This window comes from Corapipo altera, unplaced genomic scaffold (genome assembly GCF_003945725.1).
Source record: "Corapipo altera isolate COAL_440 unplaced genomic scaffold, ASM394572v1 57, whole genome shotgun sequence".
NCBI classification, from domain to species: Eukaryota; Metazoa; Chordata; class Aves; order Passeriformes; family Pipridae; genus Corapipo; species Corapipo altera.
This window is the reverse complement of record NW_020884905.1, coordinates 7,730,154-7,750,827: the sequence shown is the minus strand read 5'-3', so window position 1 is coordinate 7,750,827 and position 20,674 is coordinate 7,730,154. Positions and strand designations below refer to the sequence as shown.

The window sequence follows — 20,674 nt, the reverse complement described above, 5'->3', positions numbered from 1 at the left end:
AACCATCAATAATAACCACACACTGCAAAAGCTGCTTTATTTCTGCATCCCCTAAACTTCTTAGTGAATAACCAATTAAATATATTCAAAAAGAAGGAAAAAAAAACAGGGAAGAGAGAAAAGGAACAGCACTAAATCCTGCTGTACTTAATGTCAATGAAAAGCTGAAGTGGGCACTCAACTCCATGACCCATTTTATTATATATTATTCCAAACACAGTCATCAAAATGTAACCAAAATGTCAAATGTCAAAATGTACAATTTCCCCCTGCTCCAGATAATTCTCCATGTTCTTCATGTGCTCAGTGTCTCTGCAAACCCCTCAGAACATCAGGTATTACCGTGGTTCAGTTCTTCCCCTGTTTCTAACAGGAAACCATTATCTGATCAACACAATCACACCACTGTGTTTCCTCTTTCACACAAAATTCAGCTGCAAGACACTGGTAGTTCAGAGCAAACAGCTTCAGTAAGTGTTGGCATCAAGAGTTCAACAAGTGCACGATTGTCCCAGCCCCTAAAATGTGGCCTCACAGATGATTTCCTGCCACAAGGCTGTTCTTGCCATCACTTGCAGACCAAAAGCTGCTTCATGAAGACGAAATGAGTGAACAGTAGCTCATAATGAGAGCAAACAGCTCCAAACCAAGGGTTACAACCCTCCTTTGCCACAGCACTAACTGAACACACTAAGAATCCCTCCTGTTCCTGGAGGTTATTTTCTTGCAATAAAAAAATTCTTGAAGGTCAGGTTTACCTCTTGGTCTGGGTTGGCAGCACCTCTTCAGTGTAAAGCTGATGTTGTCTGTCCGAAGGATTTGTCCTTTCAGGTGATCCATCAGCTCTTTTAAGGATGCAAAAGACTTGTTTGAGCCATGGAGGAAGTACCCGCCTTTCTTCACCTCAATCTGGAAGTTCTTGTACTGCCCTGAGTTATTTATCACCTGGGATTAGTGAGAAAAAGGGAAAAAAAGAAAGCAAATATGTTTGTAAAGGCATAAAAGCTTCCCAAAACCTTTGCAATCACACGTAGGAGCAGTTAATCACTTGCTCCTAAGGTAGGGTCCTCTAATCAAAGTGCAACAAAGCAGGACAAGACCTAAAATTCCTGTAATCTTCCAGTCCCAGGAAGGCTCATAACAACAGAGCAGAAGAGCAGCAAAATACAGATGCAAGCCCCTCACAAACCCAAATTATAGCTTTGGTGTTTTAGCCCAAGAATATGCAGAAGTTCTGCCTCTTTTGGAGGAACTTTCTCTTCACTTGGTCAAGAATTGCAGAACCTGGACCACAGTTTCAAAATCTCAGCTTAAAAATAGCAGAAGTCCCTTTCACAACCCACATTGTTCAACCACTGAAACAAGATTTCAGGTTGTTGTTGAGACCTTCCAGTTTCATTCAAAGGTGGTGAAGAAGAAAAACTTAACTTTTGGACTAGCCCATCTCAAGACTTATCAAGGTCTCCCCCCTACAACTGCTCTCTCACCTCTCCCTTCCCTCCCAAAGCTTCACAATGAGCCTGAATGTTTTCCAAGACAAAATTCCTTTCCTGTCTCACTGCCTCACTGCCCTGTCTGTTGGAAGACAGTGCTGATCAGCTGGTTTTTTTGCAAATATCATCAGAACATGAACCCAGTATCAAATATCCCTTCTTGACCTCAATTAACATTTTTCCCTAAGAGTTTATATGTATTTTTTACAATTATTATTCTTGTGTGAACACTCTAAATATTCTCCCAAAATATCTAGTCAGACTGCCAGCTGAGGTCAGTGTGGGAACAGAAATAAATCCATATAATTAAGTCCATGTTCAAGAAGGTTCTCAAGGGAATTGGAACCATTCAAGGTAAGTTGCAGTGACAAATTCTCTGTGTCATTCTCACACCATATGAGTTTTAAATGCTTAATTTCCATCATGTTTTATTGCTAAAAGTGGAGATGTTCTGGAGTCTTCAGCCCATTATCAGATTCCTGCTGGGAATGCCACATCTGACCTACCTCTGAGCCTTCCAAACAAGTCACTGTCATGAGGATGTGGTTGAAGTTTGTGCAGCTCCATCTCAACACGTATGTTCCCACCTCATTCCCTTCCTGGCGCAGTTTGTTGATGGCATATTCCGTGCTGGAAGGGAATGTTCCATGAGGAAAACCAACAAATGTGCATCCAAAATATATTATTATTATTATTGTTATTATTACAGAATCAAACCAGTTGGAAAAGACCTCTGAGCTGCACAGAGCAAGTGAGGAAAGATTTATCAAGGGGAAATTCTGCAACCAACATATGGTGCATATGGTTTTCTACATCTTGCATCTTACACATAAAAGGAAAAGCCAAAAGGTGGGTAGAAAGGAAGACAATTCTTTTAGGTATTTAAAAAACCCAGGGTTTTGTTCATCCTTCCAAGGACTGCCAGGGTCAGTGTAGATACACTTCAGCTGTACCTAAAATATTCCCATCTGTTCATAGCCACTGGTGAAATAAGTCACAAAACATGCCCTTGGTGAGGAAAATTTGGTTTTATAGATGAGTAAATTTCTGTGGAGAGAAAGAGTGAATTTTTTCCATGTAATCCTTAACAAAACCAAGTTGCTCTACAACCTTCTGGTAATGACCAACCATTCAAATACCAGATTTCCTCCATGGATTCCTTATGCAGCAGCATTAGAGGACTAATTATCCAAGTGGAAAAATAAAAGTGGCACATTTTACTGACCAGATGGGCCCATGGCAGCCGTTTTTGATGTTGTGCTCAATGAGTGGAGGAGCCACATCTGTGCACAGGTAGTGGTGGGCATCTGCTGTGAGCCTGAAGTAGCCGTCGATGAGGGACGTGAAGGACAGGGCCTCGTCATGGGAGGACAGCTTCAGTTCCTACAACACAGAGATATCCTTGGAAAGAATCCTTACAGCTCTCTTAAAGCATTGCAGGAATGTTTAACAGCCAGATTTTTGGCTAAAAATTGTTCTATTCAAGGAGCTAACACTGATCATTCTCTATCCTCCCCCCTCGTTACGGGCTGGAAACTTCCATTCTCCAGCACCCCAAGTTCTCCTCTAATCCACAAGATCTGGAAGGGAAACTCTTGTGCCAGTGTAGAGAAACAACTGCACTCACCAGCTTCTCATGGGCACTTTTGCATCTGTCCAGTGTTAAGGGCAACATATTTCAGTGTCATTTACACTAAAATTGTTCCTCAAGGATGTGTTCACCTGCTGCCCAACCACCCCTATGGCTCCCCATGGAAGGGAAACCCATCCCAAGTTTGGTTCTTACCATCCTTTTGTTGTCCTGTTTGTTGATGCTGACTGTAGACTCCTTAATGACAATGTGGGTGATTTCAGGAAAATAGGAAAAATTGTTCCATGACTCCCGAAGTTTGTGTTTTTCTTCATCCTTTTTGGATTTGCCATCAGATTTTTTCTTCTTCTCTTTCTCTGTCTGTACAGACTGCAAATACATTTTGGATAAAAGTGTAATAAGAAAAGTGCTTTTTTTTGTTGCTTTTTGTTTTTACTCTAAAACAAAACTTCATTACAAATTCATTACATAATTATATAATAATTTCTAATATATGGAATATAATATGGAATATAATCCATTCAAATACATCTAATAAAGCTATTTAATTTTTTAATGCTTTTTGAGCTGTGTCTGGTCTGGCAGATAAAGTAGAGTCTTTAATTTTCCTGGTAAACAGGTTGCCCACCAAGGTTGTTCAGGGTCCATCCTTGGAATTTTTCAACACCTGGATGGATAAAGCCCTGAGCAAAGGTCTGATCTCAAAGCTAACTTGGAACAGGGGGTTAGACTGGACACTTCCTGAGGTTCTCCCAGTCTGCATAATCCTGTAATCCTATAGAAGTCCTTTCAATAAAAAGTTGATCTGCAGTGTCTGAAGATAATTTTTAACAGTTGTTATGCTCCCAAAAGAATCCTCTAATTCCCAGTTATCACGGATTACTTACACTTGGCTTGAGCCTCCACTGAATTCCATTGTTTCCTGTTACCATGACTTCATACTTCTCATTGTCTCCACAATTAAATCTATTTATTTCATTCTCAGAAGAAATCAGCAAAAATGAAGTCTCAAAAATCTCTGCTCCATAATGTTTAGTCAAGGTCTCCATTGTGGATAAATATTTCACTTTCAGATCCCGTGGGGACACGCTGCTGTCACAAATGGTTTTGTTGTTAAACTCTTTAAGGAAATGCTTGAAAACATTATTTATCCGAATCCTGGTTAAGAAATTCCTCTGTCTGATGGTCTTGTTCAAACTTTCAGGAATATACTGCTTGTAACTAGAAGGAAAAACAATACTAGGAGTTAAAACCCCTCCTGGAAGAGAAAAACAGCAGGACCAACAGTGACAAAGAATTTATCCAAGCTCACCTGATATCCTTGGGAAGCTCTGGAAGCTTCACTTTTTTGTTGATGGCATAGTGGGAGATTGCCAGGACAGCCATGCCCAGACATTCATTCTCAATTTCATGAACCTCTTGTTCATTTCTGGGGTCCCGGATCGGTGCCAGGCCTTTCACTAAGTCATACTGACCCTGAATAGGAACAAAAAGAGTAAGTTTCCAGCTTTGGTATTTGCCACTTTGTCCATGAGCCAGCAAAAGGTCACAGATCTCCCTGAGCAACAAGAGCCTCCCCAGACTCAAACCCATCCCCTTCGCTTATACATCAGCCCACCAAAAATCCCTTTTTTTTTCAATTAACCAAAGAAATCACCACCTCTGTCCTCTTCCAGCACCTTCAACATTTGCTTTCTTGTCTCCAATAACTACTTTGTGTCTCTGCTTTATCACTGCCCTTCCCTATCCAAGGTCTCCATGGACCTCATGGGCTCGTTTCTAAGCCACAATAAAAGCCAAGCCTGCAAAGTCTGTGCTCTGCTTTGCTTTGGGCAGCCTGAAATGTATTCGGTTACCAAAGAGCAAAGACATTTCTGTTGCCTTATTGCATTAGTGTTCCTCTGGTATTTTCTTTCATTGTGGTTTCACAACTACATAACAAGGATTCACTGGAGCAGCTTCATGTTGTCCCTTTTTTTGAAGGATAAGATCAGGTTTCAGAGTCTGAAAATTCTGCAGTAACTACACTCAGAATTAACAGTACAAGAGTTTTCCTCAGTGCATTCAATTTACTTATTTCACAAGCCTCCATCAACTTGAATCTTCCCATTTTTTTGTGAAACCAGTTTTTGGTTTGCAAAACCACTTGGGACAAGAGAAGAAAAGTAAAACTGCACAAAATCAGGCAGTGGGACAGTGGGATTATCAGTCAATTTTTATCTATGTTTTAACACCTCAGAAGAAAAAAGACTCATTAAAAGGACACAGTACTGCCAGACGTATTTTAGCTTTATGATTTAATGCTGTTGCTGTTCCTCTATAGGACTATAAGTATTAAAGTTACAAGTAAATGTTTCACAAAAAGGTAACAATTTATATCCAAAATTACTTACTATTAAAAGAAAGTACCTATAAAATATAGGTAGACATTTTTTTCATACATTCTGCCTATCAATGGATTGTTCTTCATGCAGCAAATTCTCTTCTCCCCACCACACAGAAGTACAGAAAACACTTATCAACACTAACAGGTACATTATATGTATTTTAGAAGTTTGAAAACAGGTCTTTCAAACAGTCCCACAGTTTTTGTACAATGTCAGAGACACCTGCAAGTGACCCCTTACCTGTGCAAAGATGTATTCCAGGGAGAATCCATCAAGAATTGGGGTTCCTTCTGGTGCCAGCTTCTTCTCGTAGGCCTTTGCCTTCCTTGGGCAATGTCTCCACACCGAGGGCTCGCTCTCACTGGTCCCGTGCCAGTTGGTGAAGTAGTATCTAGCAAGAAAAGAGACATAAACTTTGCAAACTCCTGGGGAAGCCCTTCTTTTACACTAGATACAGATTTTGAACTTTGAAAAGAAAATCAGTTAAAAGGTAAAATCTGTCAATCTTCTGTTTAAATGTTGCCTTAAGCGCTCCAGAGCCTAGCCTGAGGAACTGGGGAGAAATGATTACATATATATATATATATATATATAATTATTATTAGAGGGATGGAGCACCTCTCCTATGAGAAAAGGCTGAGAAAATTAGGCTTGTTCAATCTGGAAAAATGAAGGCTTTGGGGTGACTTAATTGTGGTCTCCCAGTGACTAAAGGGGTTCCAAGAGAGTTGGAGAGTGACTTTGGACAAGGGCCTGGAGGGACAGGACAAGGAAGGACAACCCTTCCCACTGCCAGAGGGAGGGGTTAGATGGGATACTGGGGAGGAATTCTTGGCTCTGAGGGTGGTGAGGCCCTGGTACAGGTTGCCCAGAGAAGCTGTGGCTGCCCCATCCCTGGGAGTGTCCAAGGCCAGGTGGGAGCAACTTGGTTTAGTGGAAGGTGTTCCTGCCCATGGCAGGGGATGGGACTGGATAGGCTTTGAAGTCCCTCCCAACCCAAACCATTCCATGATTGAGACAGACAGACAGACAGATAGATATAAAATGCTGTAATACAAAGGAAGGGCTGAAATCAATGTTTACAAATAGAAGTCACATGCAAACATGTTTTAAAATATGTGACTGTATTTTAGTGACTTGTGTCTGATCAGAATTGGAGTTCATGGATAAAGCCCCAGTACTGTAGTGGTCAAGGCTGGTGTGTATCAGCCTCAGTGCAGAGTCAGGATCTTAAAAGCAGAAACACGATTAGTATTTTTAGTTAAGCACTTGTTAGGGAGAAATACCAACACACAGTTGTGCCAAAAAACTCCTGACAAGGACTTTAAAAGCCTTCAGAACTCCTTTGATTGAAGCCTGAAATGCAGAGCAAAGCAAATCCTTCTGCCTCCAGGAAATAACTTTGTTTCCGTATCTCCTGTGTAAGATGAGTGATAATTAATAACTCCAATGCTTTTGTTATTTCCTGAAAATAATTATGGGCATGGTATTGTGTATTGTTTGTAATTGAGAGGAGGATTTGATCCTTTTCCTATTAAACTGCACTGATTGAGACAACTCTTACAAGTTACAAAAACAATTAGAGCCCCATTGTTTGAGGAACTGCATAAAGGAGAATCTCTTCCTTGAGGAGACCAATGGATTTGCGGTGAGGGGGGGACAGACTATTGCTATTCCACTTCCAGAAACAGGAACAGGAGCACAAGTTTTCCAATTCCCAAGTCCTGGAAATGAGCTGGAAAGGAGACTGTGTGCTCCTGAATTTCAGGAGCAGGGCTCAGCCCTCCTTTAGAGCATTTTAGTCCGGGTGAAAGCCTGGAAGAGGGATTTTGGGACTCAGTCCAGGAGAGTCACCCCTAGGAAGGTGCAGCTTTGCACCTGGCCAAGGAGTGGTGGAAATGCTGGAAGAGGGACCTGCTGTTCTCTCTCACCTACAGCAGCTCTGATAGTCCTTCTTCCAAGAGTTTCCAGAAACATGGAGTGGTTTGGGGTGGATGGGACCTTAAAGCTCATCTCATTCCAACTCCTCTGCCACCTTCCACTAGAAAGGAATTAGATCCCTTCTCCACACCAAGAAACACCATCCAGCTATGGAACAGTTAAACTCCTCCTCCACCAGCTCTGTGCTGATTAAACCAGGATATTACAAAATACTGTAGTTTCTCATGCTGTAGCTTTTTTTTTTTTTTTAATTCGAGGCAAGTGTAAAAAATACAGGCAAGTTACAAAGTATAAAGCAAGTCCTTTTAAAATATTATCAGAAGTGTAGCAGTGTAGCAGCAGCTGACACTGATTTGAGGAGGATGGGAAGTTCACACCATCAGAAAACAATAAGCTTTCAGCAGTGTGAAACATCTAAACATCTAAAAGCATTTCAAACTAGTCACAAACATTCACTTTAGAGATATAATTTCAATAGGACACGACTAGAGCAAATTTATCAATGTACTGAAATTACAGAAATGAGGCTGCCAATTTAGTTTCTAAATTATTCTATACATTTAATACACTGCACTATTAAATAAGCCCCCATCATTTTCCTTTTTCAGAGGAATTCTGCCTCTGGCAGAGCTCAGAACAAACAAGATTCATTTAGAGAACAGTTTCACAACCCTATTGCTCACAATCTTGCAGCACTGCCCTGCTCTCAGTTCAGATGCCCAAGCCAAGACACACAATAAGCGAGAAAAGAAAGAAAGGAAAACACCACTTCACCACTACACTAGAGTGTTTATTCCTGAGGAGATAAGAATCTTTAGATTTTGGTGCTTAACTCTTTCTTAAATGCATATGAAATGATGTAAAATACATACTTTTGGCCCAAATTTTGCCAGTTTTCATGCATGGAGTACAAGGGACAAAAGAGATTTCCCTGCCAAACTTTAAATCCCAACTGCAAAGCTTAAAAAAATAAACCACCGGAACTTTTAATTATAAAAACCAAAGTATTTTCCACAGCTTCATACTACAAAATGGTACAACAGAAAATTTTCCAGAAAATTATAAAATGGTACAGCAAAAAAATTTCAAAAAAAATAAAGCTCAGCATAGACTAATTTTGTCCACGTACCCATAATTATTTTCAGGGAATAAGAAAAGAACTGGTGTTAATAATTATCACTCATCTTTGGGTTATGAACAGCCAAAGAAGATTTACAAGAGGGAGCTGTTTAAGCAGTTTTAAGAAAGGTGGTGTTACCTGCTCTCATCACTCACCCAAAGTTGGAACATATCAATACCAAACACCACCAAACACAGCAAAACCCGGTTTTTAAACCAGAATTACAAAGTGCATCACACTTCTCATGAGTGGATTAAATCCCCAAAACTACACTTTTAAAACAACACCTTTTTTACTGAGAAAAACAAGGAGTTTCAGGGGAAAACCTCCAGGTTCACATTACACCAGAAATGTTGTATTATTCAGTCTATTGTTAAAGTGAGTGATCTCAAAGCAAGAAAGGGCTCTCAATGCTCTCTAAGAGGCCATTAGAGTCCTCAGAACCTCATTTAGAGTCACTCAATTCCATTACTGTGTGGTGTTTATCTGCCCAACTTAATCAGAGCTGTTTAAATCTGAGATTAGCCAAGGTTTAGTCATTAATAGCACTAATAGACTGTGCTAGAGAAAAAAGAAAAGACTACGGTGTCCTCTTCCTCTTCCAGAAATAAGGACTGGGATTATGATTATTTGAAAAGCAAAGACTTTTGATGACTGTCAGTAATTTTTCCTTGGAGCAGTTCATCCAAGAATAACAATTCCAGTCTGACAGAGATCAAATGGAAACACCTACAGTCCAAGGATCAGCAAAGCCTTCAGCTTGTATCTCCCTGTATCCCGAACTGACCCTGGGTGTGAGGATTACATTTTAAGGCACAGAGGGAATATTATTGAAAAGTTTATTTTCTTACAGTTGTGTCTTGAAGAATTGACAAAAATTATCTGTTGACTTGCCTTAGGAAAATGGGTGAAGTTTCTAAATTAATTATTCCTGTAAGCAAAGTTTAGTTTATATATTTTTCTCCTATGTTGTATGCTTAAAGCTCATATTGATGCAAGAGGAAAAGTCAGAATAAAAACAATATTTTTATTATTTTTAAATTTAAAAAAGGAAGCATAATGTGCTAGTAAATAAATAATAATAAAATTAATAATAATATAAATAACATAATATAAAATAATATATTGTGATTATATAATATATAAACACATGTATATCACTATATATGATATAATATAGATTATATACAAATATTAGTAAGTAATAGTAAATATAAATAGTAAACCAATATAGCAAAATAAGTAAACATTAGTAAAATTCCCATCTCCTTCGCCAGGAATATTGCTCACTTGGAGCACTTCAAATGGAAACCAAAACATGAAAACACTGACATAAAAACCCCAATGTTTCTGAGCCAATTTTTCAATTTAGCTTTTAGCTTGTTCACTCCCAGCTTTGTGAATATGAGTTCTTGTAGTTTTTCAACTCCTGGGCCTTTTTTCAAGGTTAGACAGCAAAGATGAAAAGAAATCAGGAGATATTTTAACCTTCTGCTGTTCATCTCTTATCAAAGCTGTGCAAAACAAGCGGCTGCTTTTGGTTTTGCTTTCCTGCTCCTTCAGGGAGCTCAGGAATAAGACTTTGGAGCATTTAAATGTGGTTGAGGATCATTTTTCAGGTGGTTTTTCTCTTACCTCATGCGATAGTGGAGCCTGTAGGATGTTTTCTCATCGATTTTAAAGACCTGGTTTGGTGCATACCAGAGCCTTTTGTTCTCATCATACAGTGCAAAGAGGTTGTGGCACAGAGGAGACACAGCTGGCACAGAAAAATACACAAACGGGTGAATCACAAGGCCACAATGCAAACACACACCCAAAATCCAAATGCAGACAGTAAATATTTCAGGTTGAAAAGAAACTGAGACTGGTATATTAGAATATTCTAATATATTAGAAAGTTAAGGTTGAAGCAGAACCTGCACATTGGGTCAATCCTTCTGTTTTATTGTGCATTAAACAGCTACTTCCAATATGAAACTGATCCTGAAATTCTGACTTTGCCCTGAATTTGAGAGGAAATTACTTTTCCCACATCACAGAAACAAGTATTTTAACAAAACCACTCAGCAATAGCCCCACTTTCTTTTATGAATGAATTTTGCCCCCATAGTTCAGAGAGGTTTTAGCAAACAAGCAGAATGTGCCATTGTCACATTCTTTGCTCACTGAACAGAGGGATTTCCACAAAGAACAGACTTTGACTTGTATGTCCAGGCTGACCTGCTTTAACCTTTGCATTTACACCATCCCAGAGAAAAATAGGCTGTGGAGTGTTTACAGGTCTGTTGTTTGAATTCCTTGCTCCTGTTTCCTGCAGCATCCACTAAAACTATTTCCATTGTGAACTGGGGAGAAGAGAAGCCAAGGAAATAAAATCTGAGCCTAATTTTTAAGTTCACAGAAGGTGGGGTTGGGCAGCCACTGACTTGTGCAAGTAACAAGCAGGATACAGGTGCCATCATAACATTCCAGCAGGGACCAGCATCACAGCCCTGCTCAAATGGGAAAGAATTTGTACTTCATTGCTGTGTGCAGTGGAATTAGCAAAAAACAAGAGAAGGTAGAAAGACTTCCTTTAAGAAAAGCTCATTTTAAGTAACTTCTATAAAGTTTTTAAACTTCCAGCAGAAATCACTGGGAGAACCTGCACAGTACATGGGCTCCTCCATGCTGACAGAAATAGGTGGGTGGTTAAATACCCTTGACTTCAATTAAAACTATTAAAAAAATCACATCAGTACTTATTTGATGAGGTTTGTCCTGCAGATCCCACTCATTTTCACCTTTCCAATGGAAGAGCAGCAATTAGGCAAATGAACTGAAGGGTATTCAATGTTCCAAGAATCCAGGTGACTTGGGAAAAGAAATCATTTTAAAGCTGCAGGAAAACTCCTGCCCAGTTCACCTGTTTACACAGCCAGATTCACCACTCCCATATGAGTTGAATAACATTTAGTGTTCCATGGGGACACAAAATTGGCTTCAGGGCAGGAATCAACCTCAGAATTGTAAATATAAAAGTACAGTGGGTTTTGAGATAAACATTGATTTAATGAACTATTTCCTGGAGAATTACATATATTTTTGAGTATTTTGCTGAGTCACAGACCAGAGTGACACAACACAGGAGAGATCCTGTTTAAGAACTGACCAAACAGCCCCTCGGCAAAAGTTTTCATCCTAGACCACAAAAAATGCACATTGCTTGTACAAACACTGACTCAAATGCAGAGGATGCATCGCTTTCGATACTGGGAATAAAATCATATCAAATCAAATCAAATGAAATCCTTGTACTCACAACACCTCTGGGCAGCTTCAATGCACAGCTCCTCCGAGGTGAACTCCCCACTGGTATAACAAATGGGGTCTTTATCTTGCAGGTAGAAGAGGATTTCTAAGCCCTGATGCTGAACTTCCAGGTTTACTTCACTCTTCTTTGTGCTCCTCATCTTTGCACAGAAAGCCATGGCTTTGCAATCTTCTTTTACGTTTAGATACTGAAAGCAGAGGAAAAATAGTTAAGGAAAGGGTGAAGGAGAGTCTGAATGTTTATCAGAACACCAATCCATCACTTAGTGAGGTCACTTCTTACTGTGATGGGCCAGGCACCACATTTCTCAAAATCTTCACATTGGGAACCTGATTATTCCAAACCAACGAGATGAAAAGTGAAAAATCAAATGTCACTGATTATTCTGTTTCTGGGAACTCTGCTTCAAATAATTCCCTTCTCTTCTGGTGGTTCCACAACTGTTTTAGAAGGTTTCTTTCTTACCGTAAAGCACAAATAACTTTCACATTCTTAGGCACCTAATTGGCTGAAAAACAGCACTTGAGACTGGATAATATAAACAGTTCAATTTATGTTTCCTTTTTTAAAAAGTCAGCTTCTATTTTTACAGTCCCCTTAACAGCTAAATATTTCTGATTGTTTTGTCCCCTCTCACCCTTTGTGTTTTTAACTCCTGATACTTAATGAGTCATGGTAAAATAAGCTTTATTGCAGAGTTATTTTTTATTACTACTTCTCTCTCTCTCCAGAATGAAAGAGTAGCACTAAGTAGACTTAAAGCAAAAGCTTTTAGACTGCCAAGAATGCATAAGAAGACATCTCTGACACAAAAGAAAATGCATTTTGCATTTTATACCCAGTGTTTAAATAGAAAGAGCCAAAAGGAAACAGATGATTTGGGGTCTGTGTTCCATGTTTTACTAAGTATTAGCTCAATTAACAACAAAAGCCCGAACCACCAATTCTACAGTTTATGAAATTAATCCTCCCACTGAAAAACAAACAAAACCCAAACATCAAAACCAACACACCTGCATTTATGTGACTGTGGGATCCTCCACACAACTGAAATGGACTGTCTGCACCTCTCCAGGAGCAACTTGACTCCGACTGAAAAAAAAAAGGGAGCAATTAAAATTGTCAGGAATGGCTTTGTACAGTTTGAGGCACAAATTAAATTATCAGGTTGATAAAATGCCCTATGCAATCCAAGGGATCTTTACATTATTATCATTGACATGTGGATCTAGTCTCAACCAAAGGTAGCCACAACAAGAATACACTGATTTCTTTTCACTCTTTGCGGGCACTGGCTGAGTTACAAACAAAAAACACATGGAAAGCCTTGGTTATCCATTGGCTTTTTTCCATATTTTCAGTTTGAGGTCACAGTCATTGTAACCATCAGCTGGGACACCACAGGAACGTTCTCCTCTCTGCTTTATCTCCTTCATGGCTTCCGAAGTCACTCCATTCTTCACATTTTCACCTACATATTGCTAATTCCAACTCTTTCCTAGTATCTCCTGTTTCTTCCCTTTCCAGCTTATCACTTAAATAATGTGTTTAAAATAAGCCTGACAGTACTGCTGGTTTGGTATCCCTCATGTGAGGTTGAAAGATTCCTCCATTTCTAGTCTCCATCCCCCCTTTTTTCCTTCTCCCCTATCTCTGCCAAAATGTACTTAAAACTAAATGTGTATTGGTTTTGCTTCAACAGTGTAAAGCCTTTAATCTGATAGAGCAGACTTCAACAAATATTGCTTCAAAAGCCTTAGGCTCAGTCTGGAGAAACTCTGACACTGCCACAAAAGCTTTCCCTGTGTTTGCGAAGTGCCCAAAAACCGTGATATTATCACAGAAAAAAATAACATCTAACAGCACAGTACACATTCACAATTAAACTGCATGTTCCTTCCATCCTTGCCACTTGAATGCCAAATTTGAGTTTCCAGACACATCCCCTTGGCAATAATATGGGGAAGAAATAATTGAGAGCATGATTACTGGAACATAGAGACAAGTCAGTAATTATTTCTGCACACCACCACGAAATTTAAATGCAAAAGGTTAAAGATATTAACTTTAATCTAATTGAAAACACCCCCTTCTAAATGACATGTAAGCGAAGCTCAATATATTTTGATGTCTGTGTGGGCATAATATTAAAAAGATTGTCCAGATGTTTTAAAATGTGAGGGGAATATAAAACCAGTGCCTTCTTGCAGATTCATAAATCAAACGTGCTGCTTTTCAACAGAGCCGTCTTTGGTTTGGTTAATAGTTCCTACTCTTGTTTTTAATCACAGCAATTCCCATAATCCTAAAAAAATCCTTAAATACTGCTTCATTTACAAAACACTTTGTGGAATGAACCAAACAAGCCAACATACAATCTCTGACTTATTATTTACTAACGAGTTTTCCAGATACTCCCATGCTCAGTGTCAGGAATTCCCATTTTAAAAATGCATCTCCATTTTCCAAAATGTCTCTTTTGACCAGGACAAACTCCTGCTGTCTCTCAGCATCCCTCACCAGACCAACACAGTATTATGGTATGGACAGGTTGTGGCCAGAAGAGCACTAGGGCAGCTTCTCCAGACTCTGTTGCAGCATCCAACAGGCAGAAATGTTACACAGAAAATTAATTTTCATTGCTTTGCCTATGGAAAACATACTTAACTCAGGATGAAAACATACTTAACTCAGCCAAAAAATATTCATAAAATGGTAAAACTGTGTTTATTTAAGATCTAATTCTTTGGAACTGGATAAATGTGGGCATTGTTTCATTGAGTACAGCTTTGGGGGTAGTTGTCTCCTATAGCATTTGTATATGAACTCATTCCCCACTGCCAGCAGTGAAAGGGCTTTTGCTCAGATGTAGAAGCTCACAGTATTGAGACCTTTTGCCCAGTGTATTCATATGTACATTAATCATAATTACTCCACTGGTCAATTCAGTATAAGCTTTGAGAACTTGTAAATAGTTTTTTTAAGTGACTGAGAATTTTCTGACTCACAAAATTGTTTAATCTTAATAGAAGTGATACAGAGAACCTGGATGGCAGAGTGAGCAAATCCCCAGTCCAGGGTACCACCAGCAGATGGGGATGATGGTTCATCCTTCAGCAAGGGTTACAACCACAAAATCAGTGATTTGGGACACAAACACAAAACCAGGCACCCACGACTGCCAAAACTCACATCTAATTCCTTTGGATGATGCCAATGAACAGATCTGGAGTCCACAGAAAGCAATTTTCCTCACACAGAGACAAAGACCTCACAAATTTTTGGTATCAAGGATGAAAAGTCACAAAATAGGGAGAGGAAGTTCTAAAGGTGGGTTGTTTGGTTATTAAACTATTAAGACTTAATGAAATATTTGGCAGAGAATGATATTTGGTAGAAACTCAAGTTCCTGCCTATGACTTGCCATGGCCAAGATGTCCTTTAGTAAAGGAAGAGTGGCTGAAGCCTAGGAGCTCCAGCATCTTTAAGCAAAAAACCAAATGCACAACGTTATTAAATAACCCCTTTAAAATTTTCCATGCCTTGAAAACTAAGAAAAAGCAGATGGAGATATTAAATACTTCTGAAACTATTTGCAAATCTTCCTTGAACCAGAAGGAAGGAGCTAAGTTTCTGCTTGGAAGGAGGAGCCCTGGAAAGCCAGTCTTGGTTCCCAAGCCTCCAGTGCAGCTGGGACATTTCCACAACAGAGAGAGTCCTCTCCACAAAAATACCCCACAACACAAAAAGAACTGGGCTTTAACAAGGAAACAGAGGATAAACCCATCAGCTGGGAGATACTGCAAGATGTCAGCTAGCTGAGCTCAAGCGAGGCCACACACAGTTCAGGATCCCCACCTGAGCACACAAAAAGATTTGTTGGGATTTTGTCCCAACCCAGTTTTCTTGTTCTCAGTGGGACACACTTAAATTTTTCCACACTTCCCAAAAGAAGGGCACTGTGAGGTGGAGCAGATTCAAGCAGAGTCTGCCAGGAGCAGGACCACCAGACCCCACAGACCCAACACCCTTTGGTCTCCCTTCATGAAACATTTTAACAGGCAGAGAAAAAATACAAAACACACACAGGTTTTGAGAAGAACCCCCCAGCTGAGATCTGCTTGGATTTCAAATGCAGGTTTTGCTTCCTGCTTATTTTGGGGAGTTCTGCCACAAAAACAATACCTGACCCCGCACAGCAGCCCTGCTCCACCTCCACCACCAGCACACTTCCACCATAAACAAAGACCATGGAACCAAAAGGCAAAGATGGAAGGTCCATTTCAAGGGCAAAAGTCCCTAAAATATGAGTAAAGGAAAATCCCAGATAAAATCTGACCAAACCAAAACTCACTTTGAAGCACCATTTGCAAGTTCTTCCTCTTTTTTGCCCTCTCAGCCAATATAGTTTCTGGTTTCGTGACAGGGACAGGGCCTGGGGATGTTTGTGATTGCTCAGGCTCAGACAGTAACAGACAAACTTTCCTTAGGCATGTAGGGAATGTCATTTTTGTGCTATTTATACTTTATGTCAGCCCAAAAGCTCTCAATTCTTATTTTTTCAACACCCTGCTCAAGAAACTTGTCATAGCCTTTACAGCACAGGACATGCATCTAATCCAGCATAACCTATTGGAGACTTATTGAAAATTTATATATATGATCACAAGCTATTTGTTTTCTACAGGACTATTACCAAATGTACAATTTATTTATTTTATTATTATATTTACTTTATTCTTTTAGTCAGAGTGATCTCACCACATACTGTTCACCTCTGCCCCAAAACCAGAATTACTAATTCCTCTTGGGTTTTTCTATAGAATTCAGACTGTGATATGGCTGATCTATGTCATAAAATTTTACTTTAAAACGGGGCTGAGAGGGCACAGAATGGAAATTTTCATCAAAAATAGTTAATGTGCAGTAAAGTTCTTAAGAACTGAAAAACAGGGTGAACATGGTCGGGTGTTTCAGCCGCCTTCGTTGTATTAACAGATCTTCTATATTTCCATTTTTAGCTCTGAAAAGCAGAGGAAGTAGAGTCCTGGTGTGTTCACTGACTTTGTACCAGCTTTACAAACCCACTCAACTCACTGCTGCTCTATGAGAACTGACCCTGCTCGTTTCCTGTGCTTTTCCAACACAGTTTCAGCTCCTTCTCTGAATTTCGTGACGTGTCACCCGTGTGGGAAGAAGTTTTTCAGCCCTCTCAGAAAGCTGCGTGTTAATGTGCCACCTTTAATGTCCTGGTGCAGAGGCAGTAACATGCACACGAACACAAAATCACATTTTCCTCTCTATTACCTGACCTTTCCAGACTGTTCTTCCTTTGGATATGGACTGGGTTTCTCTAGTGATCAACAATTTTTCATAGACTTGTAGAATGGGTTGGGTTGGAAGGGACCTTTAAAGGTCCAACCCCCTGCAATGAGCACATCAACTAGATTTTTATAACTTGCTTCTAGAGTTATAAATGTGTACTTAACTGTCTTTTATTCAAAATTTCTGGTGCAATAGCAACTTCAAATGATACAATTCTTGAGCCACTTACAACCTTATCCAGGCAATAGTAACCAATCCTCAGCTAAAACAGTATCAATTTCCTTGGAGGCAAAGGTATCAAGCCTCAAGCCATCATGGAAACCTTCCAACAATGACATGATTTTTATGTCATTTAGTTTTTCTTCACAAGCCAATTATCTAAAAAACAGAGCTTTACTACAAAGACTGAAGGGAGATTCCAGTTTTAAAGTCATTTACATGGACAATTTGTTTTTATTCCTGCCTGGACACTGCATTAATGATCCTTTTCCTTCCTTTATGTTCTCCTCATCCCCGTGCTGCACGCAAGGAGTAGTTTGCACCTCTCAGAAGGGTTGGAAGTTCTCTGGCACAGAGCCATGTCATCTTCCCAGCAATGAAGCAGATCTTCAGGAAACGTGGCCTCTTCCCAGTGCCACCACGCTGATTTAAGGGGTTTCCTGATGTTCAGCTCAGATGTGTGGAAAAACTTTCAGGAAAATCAGTCATTGTGGCAAAGACCTCCAAATGCACATTTTCTTGCAAACAAGAGTTGTGGAAAGTTTGTTCCTTTTGGGATTCCCCAAAGGTCACTAGAGCAGGATGTGGCAGGACTACACACATGCTCTGTGTACCAGGTAAAAGCAAAAATTCCATAGAAGTGAATATAATGTTCCTCACTGGGAACTGGGGCACACAGCAAGTGAACACAGGGTCACACCCCAGCTCTGCTAACACACGGTAACTCTTTCAACTCAAGAGTTAAGCACAGTATTCAGGTCTATGAGGAGGTGATGAAGCCCAGGGAATGGCTCTACCCTTGCCGAGGGAGGAAAACACGCTGCAGTTGTTGTACAGATCCATCAGAGAGGCAGGAGTGGAAAAGAACACAGAATGGAAGAAAAACCACTCCAACATATGAGACATTCTCTGCCCACTGGAGGACCAGAGCGGGCCAACGTCATCACACAACTCCCCATGCACGGACGTGGCAGGAGCAGCCACGTGGCCAGGACAGTGCTGGGGTTTAGGAGCACAAGGGGGATTCACTGTCCAACACTCCTCCACAAAACCAATTCATAAGTCAAGGTCCCTTTGTTTCCTGAATACTTGGGAACTATCAGCAGCTTTCCTAAGCAGGAAAAGCCACCAGGAGGGAGGTGGAGCAGCTTCATCGTTCACACCTTCCAGATGAAGGTCTGTAACTGCAGAACAACTCCCCTCTTGAACCAGACTGGAATAAGAGAGGTCACTTCATCCTGCTCTCCCAAGCCTTAAAATCTCAGATATCCCACCATGCTGAAATGTTTGATGAAGAAACTTGATCTCTGGGACCTCTCTGGGCTCTTGGAGCTCCAAGTTCTCCTCAAAACCCAAGTTTTATAAGCCACAGTCCATCCCACCTCCACCTTATTCACTTAACTGATTCCATTTGCTCCACAGGCTGTGCATGTGGAGAAGAGCTGAACTCCAGGTCCCATTCTGGCACTGAACTGTTCCACGCTCCTTTATGCTGGGTAATTACTTAGAGTGTACCTGGGAGGGGGTTGTTTGTACCCCCCTGCTGCAAAACAGGCACAATGAGCACCTCAATGATCCACTGGTGCTCCTCAAGAAGGAAATCCTACATTTTACTTGCTTTTAAGGAAAAAGCAGGCACAGATTTACTACGACAGCATCCGGATTTCCGATTGTGTCTTAGATCTTTAGTGAGAAACAAACCAAAACAAGCAACCAGCTGATATCTAGCAAAGCCAAGACTGGTGGGACAGCACAAGAAACATTATGAACACATCTCTTCTGCAAATGAGTAGAGAAGAGATTAAATGAGTTGCTCACTTACCCAGGAAATCAGCAGCGGCAACCAGCCTGGGTCTCCCACATCGCACCCTGCAGCCTCCAGCACGAGAGGTAGAGTTAGAAACAAGTTCCTCCAAACACCGAGTAGGAGAACTTCTCAGAGGCTTCAACTTTCTAGTTTGGGGGTATGTAAAACGTGCAAAGGGGCTGAGACTTGTTGGTGACCACAGAGCTGCTGCACAGCTCCCCCACTCCTAGACTCGGCGGCTGCTCACAGCCCCCTATACCAGAGCTCCCAGCTCAGCAACCACACACGGTCACTTCCCTCCTGCTTTGGCCCTGTAGCCACTTCCTTGAGAGCAGCTAAAGATGTTCTGAACCTTTTTCATTTTCAACCTGTAGCATAAAATGGAGACTCTTGTCCCAGTTGTCTCCACCCCCTCTTCCTCCTCCCCAGAGCTGGGGAGCACCAACTGCACACTACAATGGTGGCAGCGAAGAGGGGCTGCAAACAAGCTCCACCTCACCCCCTACACTACCCTCACCATAGAATCACAGACTTGTTTGGGTTGCAAGGGACCTTAAAATCATCTAGTTGCTATGCCATCAGCCACCACACACATGGAGGCCTCAAAGAAGGAACAAGCAACAGGGGAGGTTTTGCTACATTCAAATTTCTCTACCCCAGAGAGGGAACTTGCCCAGCATCATCCTGCTCTGGAGATGAGCTGCCAGAAGCAGTGCTGGTACCTCACACAGAGCAGGAATTACTGAGGGCAAAGAGCAAACTCAAGTTGATCACAGCAGCTCTCAGAAGAACAAACTGAAATAGTGGCACTTCTTTGCACTGGATCTGGTTTAACAAGAAGTGTCACTAAGCCGCCGCCATTCAGATCACTTCAAAAGGTCTTAAGGAGGTTCGAGCTATGTGGTCAACATCTACTGTGCACATGGCATAGGTCTTGAATCCCCCAGATGGCTTCTGGTAGTCTTGTGCTTCCTGTGGTGGCTTTGCACTTTGGTAAGTGTTTTTTGATGATTTGTCTTTTTCTTTTTTAATGTGGTGAGAAGATATTGTTAAAGTTCACTCTTAAGAGTTTGCCATTTAAAACAAGTCCCAAAAAAAAGTAAAAAAAACTTCATCAGGTATCTTTGTCCTGCTAAGAGCAAACCACCAACAAAGATATCCCCTACCTAAACATTCCTTTTATAACATAGTTGAAAACCACACAATTCCGTAAGAAATTCATGGGCTTTGGAGAGCAAGAGAAATTTGATCTTCAGAGTCTCTTACCCTCTCTGTGCTCTCTGTTCCTCTTTTATTAAGTTAAAATCATCCTGCTACAAGGTTAATGATAGTGACTTGACTAAAAATACTTTTTTTTTTTTTTTTGGATGCAACACAGTAAAAAGCTGAGATTTGAACTGCAGAAATCTCTGTAAAGTAGCAGGTGCTCTAGTAGGGAAGGAGGTGCTGATTGTAGCTGTGTGGTCCCATAAGTC

General features: G+C 40.5%; 1 protein-coding gene across 1 annotated transcript in view; it reads right to left on the bottom strand.

Moving 5' to 3' along the window:
- Positions 1-20,674, bottom strand: part of JAK1 (Janus kinase 1) — a 51,823-nt gene that overhangs the window by 10,769 nt on the left and 20,380 nt on the right. Inside the window, exons 2-11 of the mRNA XM_027651815.1 lie at positions 12,862-12,940; positions 11,837-12,035; positions 10,168-10,291; positions 5,712-5,862; positions 4,397-4,560; positions 3,972-4,305; positions 3,280-3,453; positions 2,719-2,876; positions 2,000-2,123; positions 759-945 (exon numbers count right to left, since the gene is read on the bottom strand). Coding sequence (XP_027507616.1) covers positions 759-945; positions 2,000-2,123; positions 2,719-2,876; positions 3,280-3,453; positions 3,972-4,305; positions 4,397-4,560; positions 5,712-5,862; positions 10,168-10,291; positions 11,837-12,035; positions 12,862-12,867 — 1,621 coding nt within the window. The 5' untranslated portion in view covers positions 12,868-12,940. The remainder of the gene's footprint in view (positions 1-758; positions 946-1,999; positions 2,124-2,718; positions 2,877-3,279; positions 3,454-3,971; positions 4,306-4,396; positions 4,561-5,711; positions 5,863-10,167; positions 10,292-11,836; positions 12,036-12,861; positions 12,941-20,674) is intronic.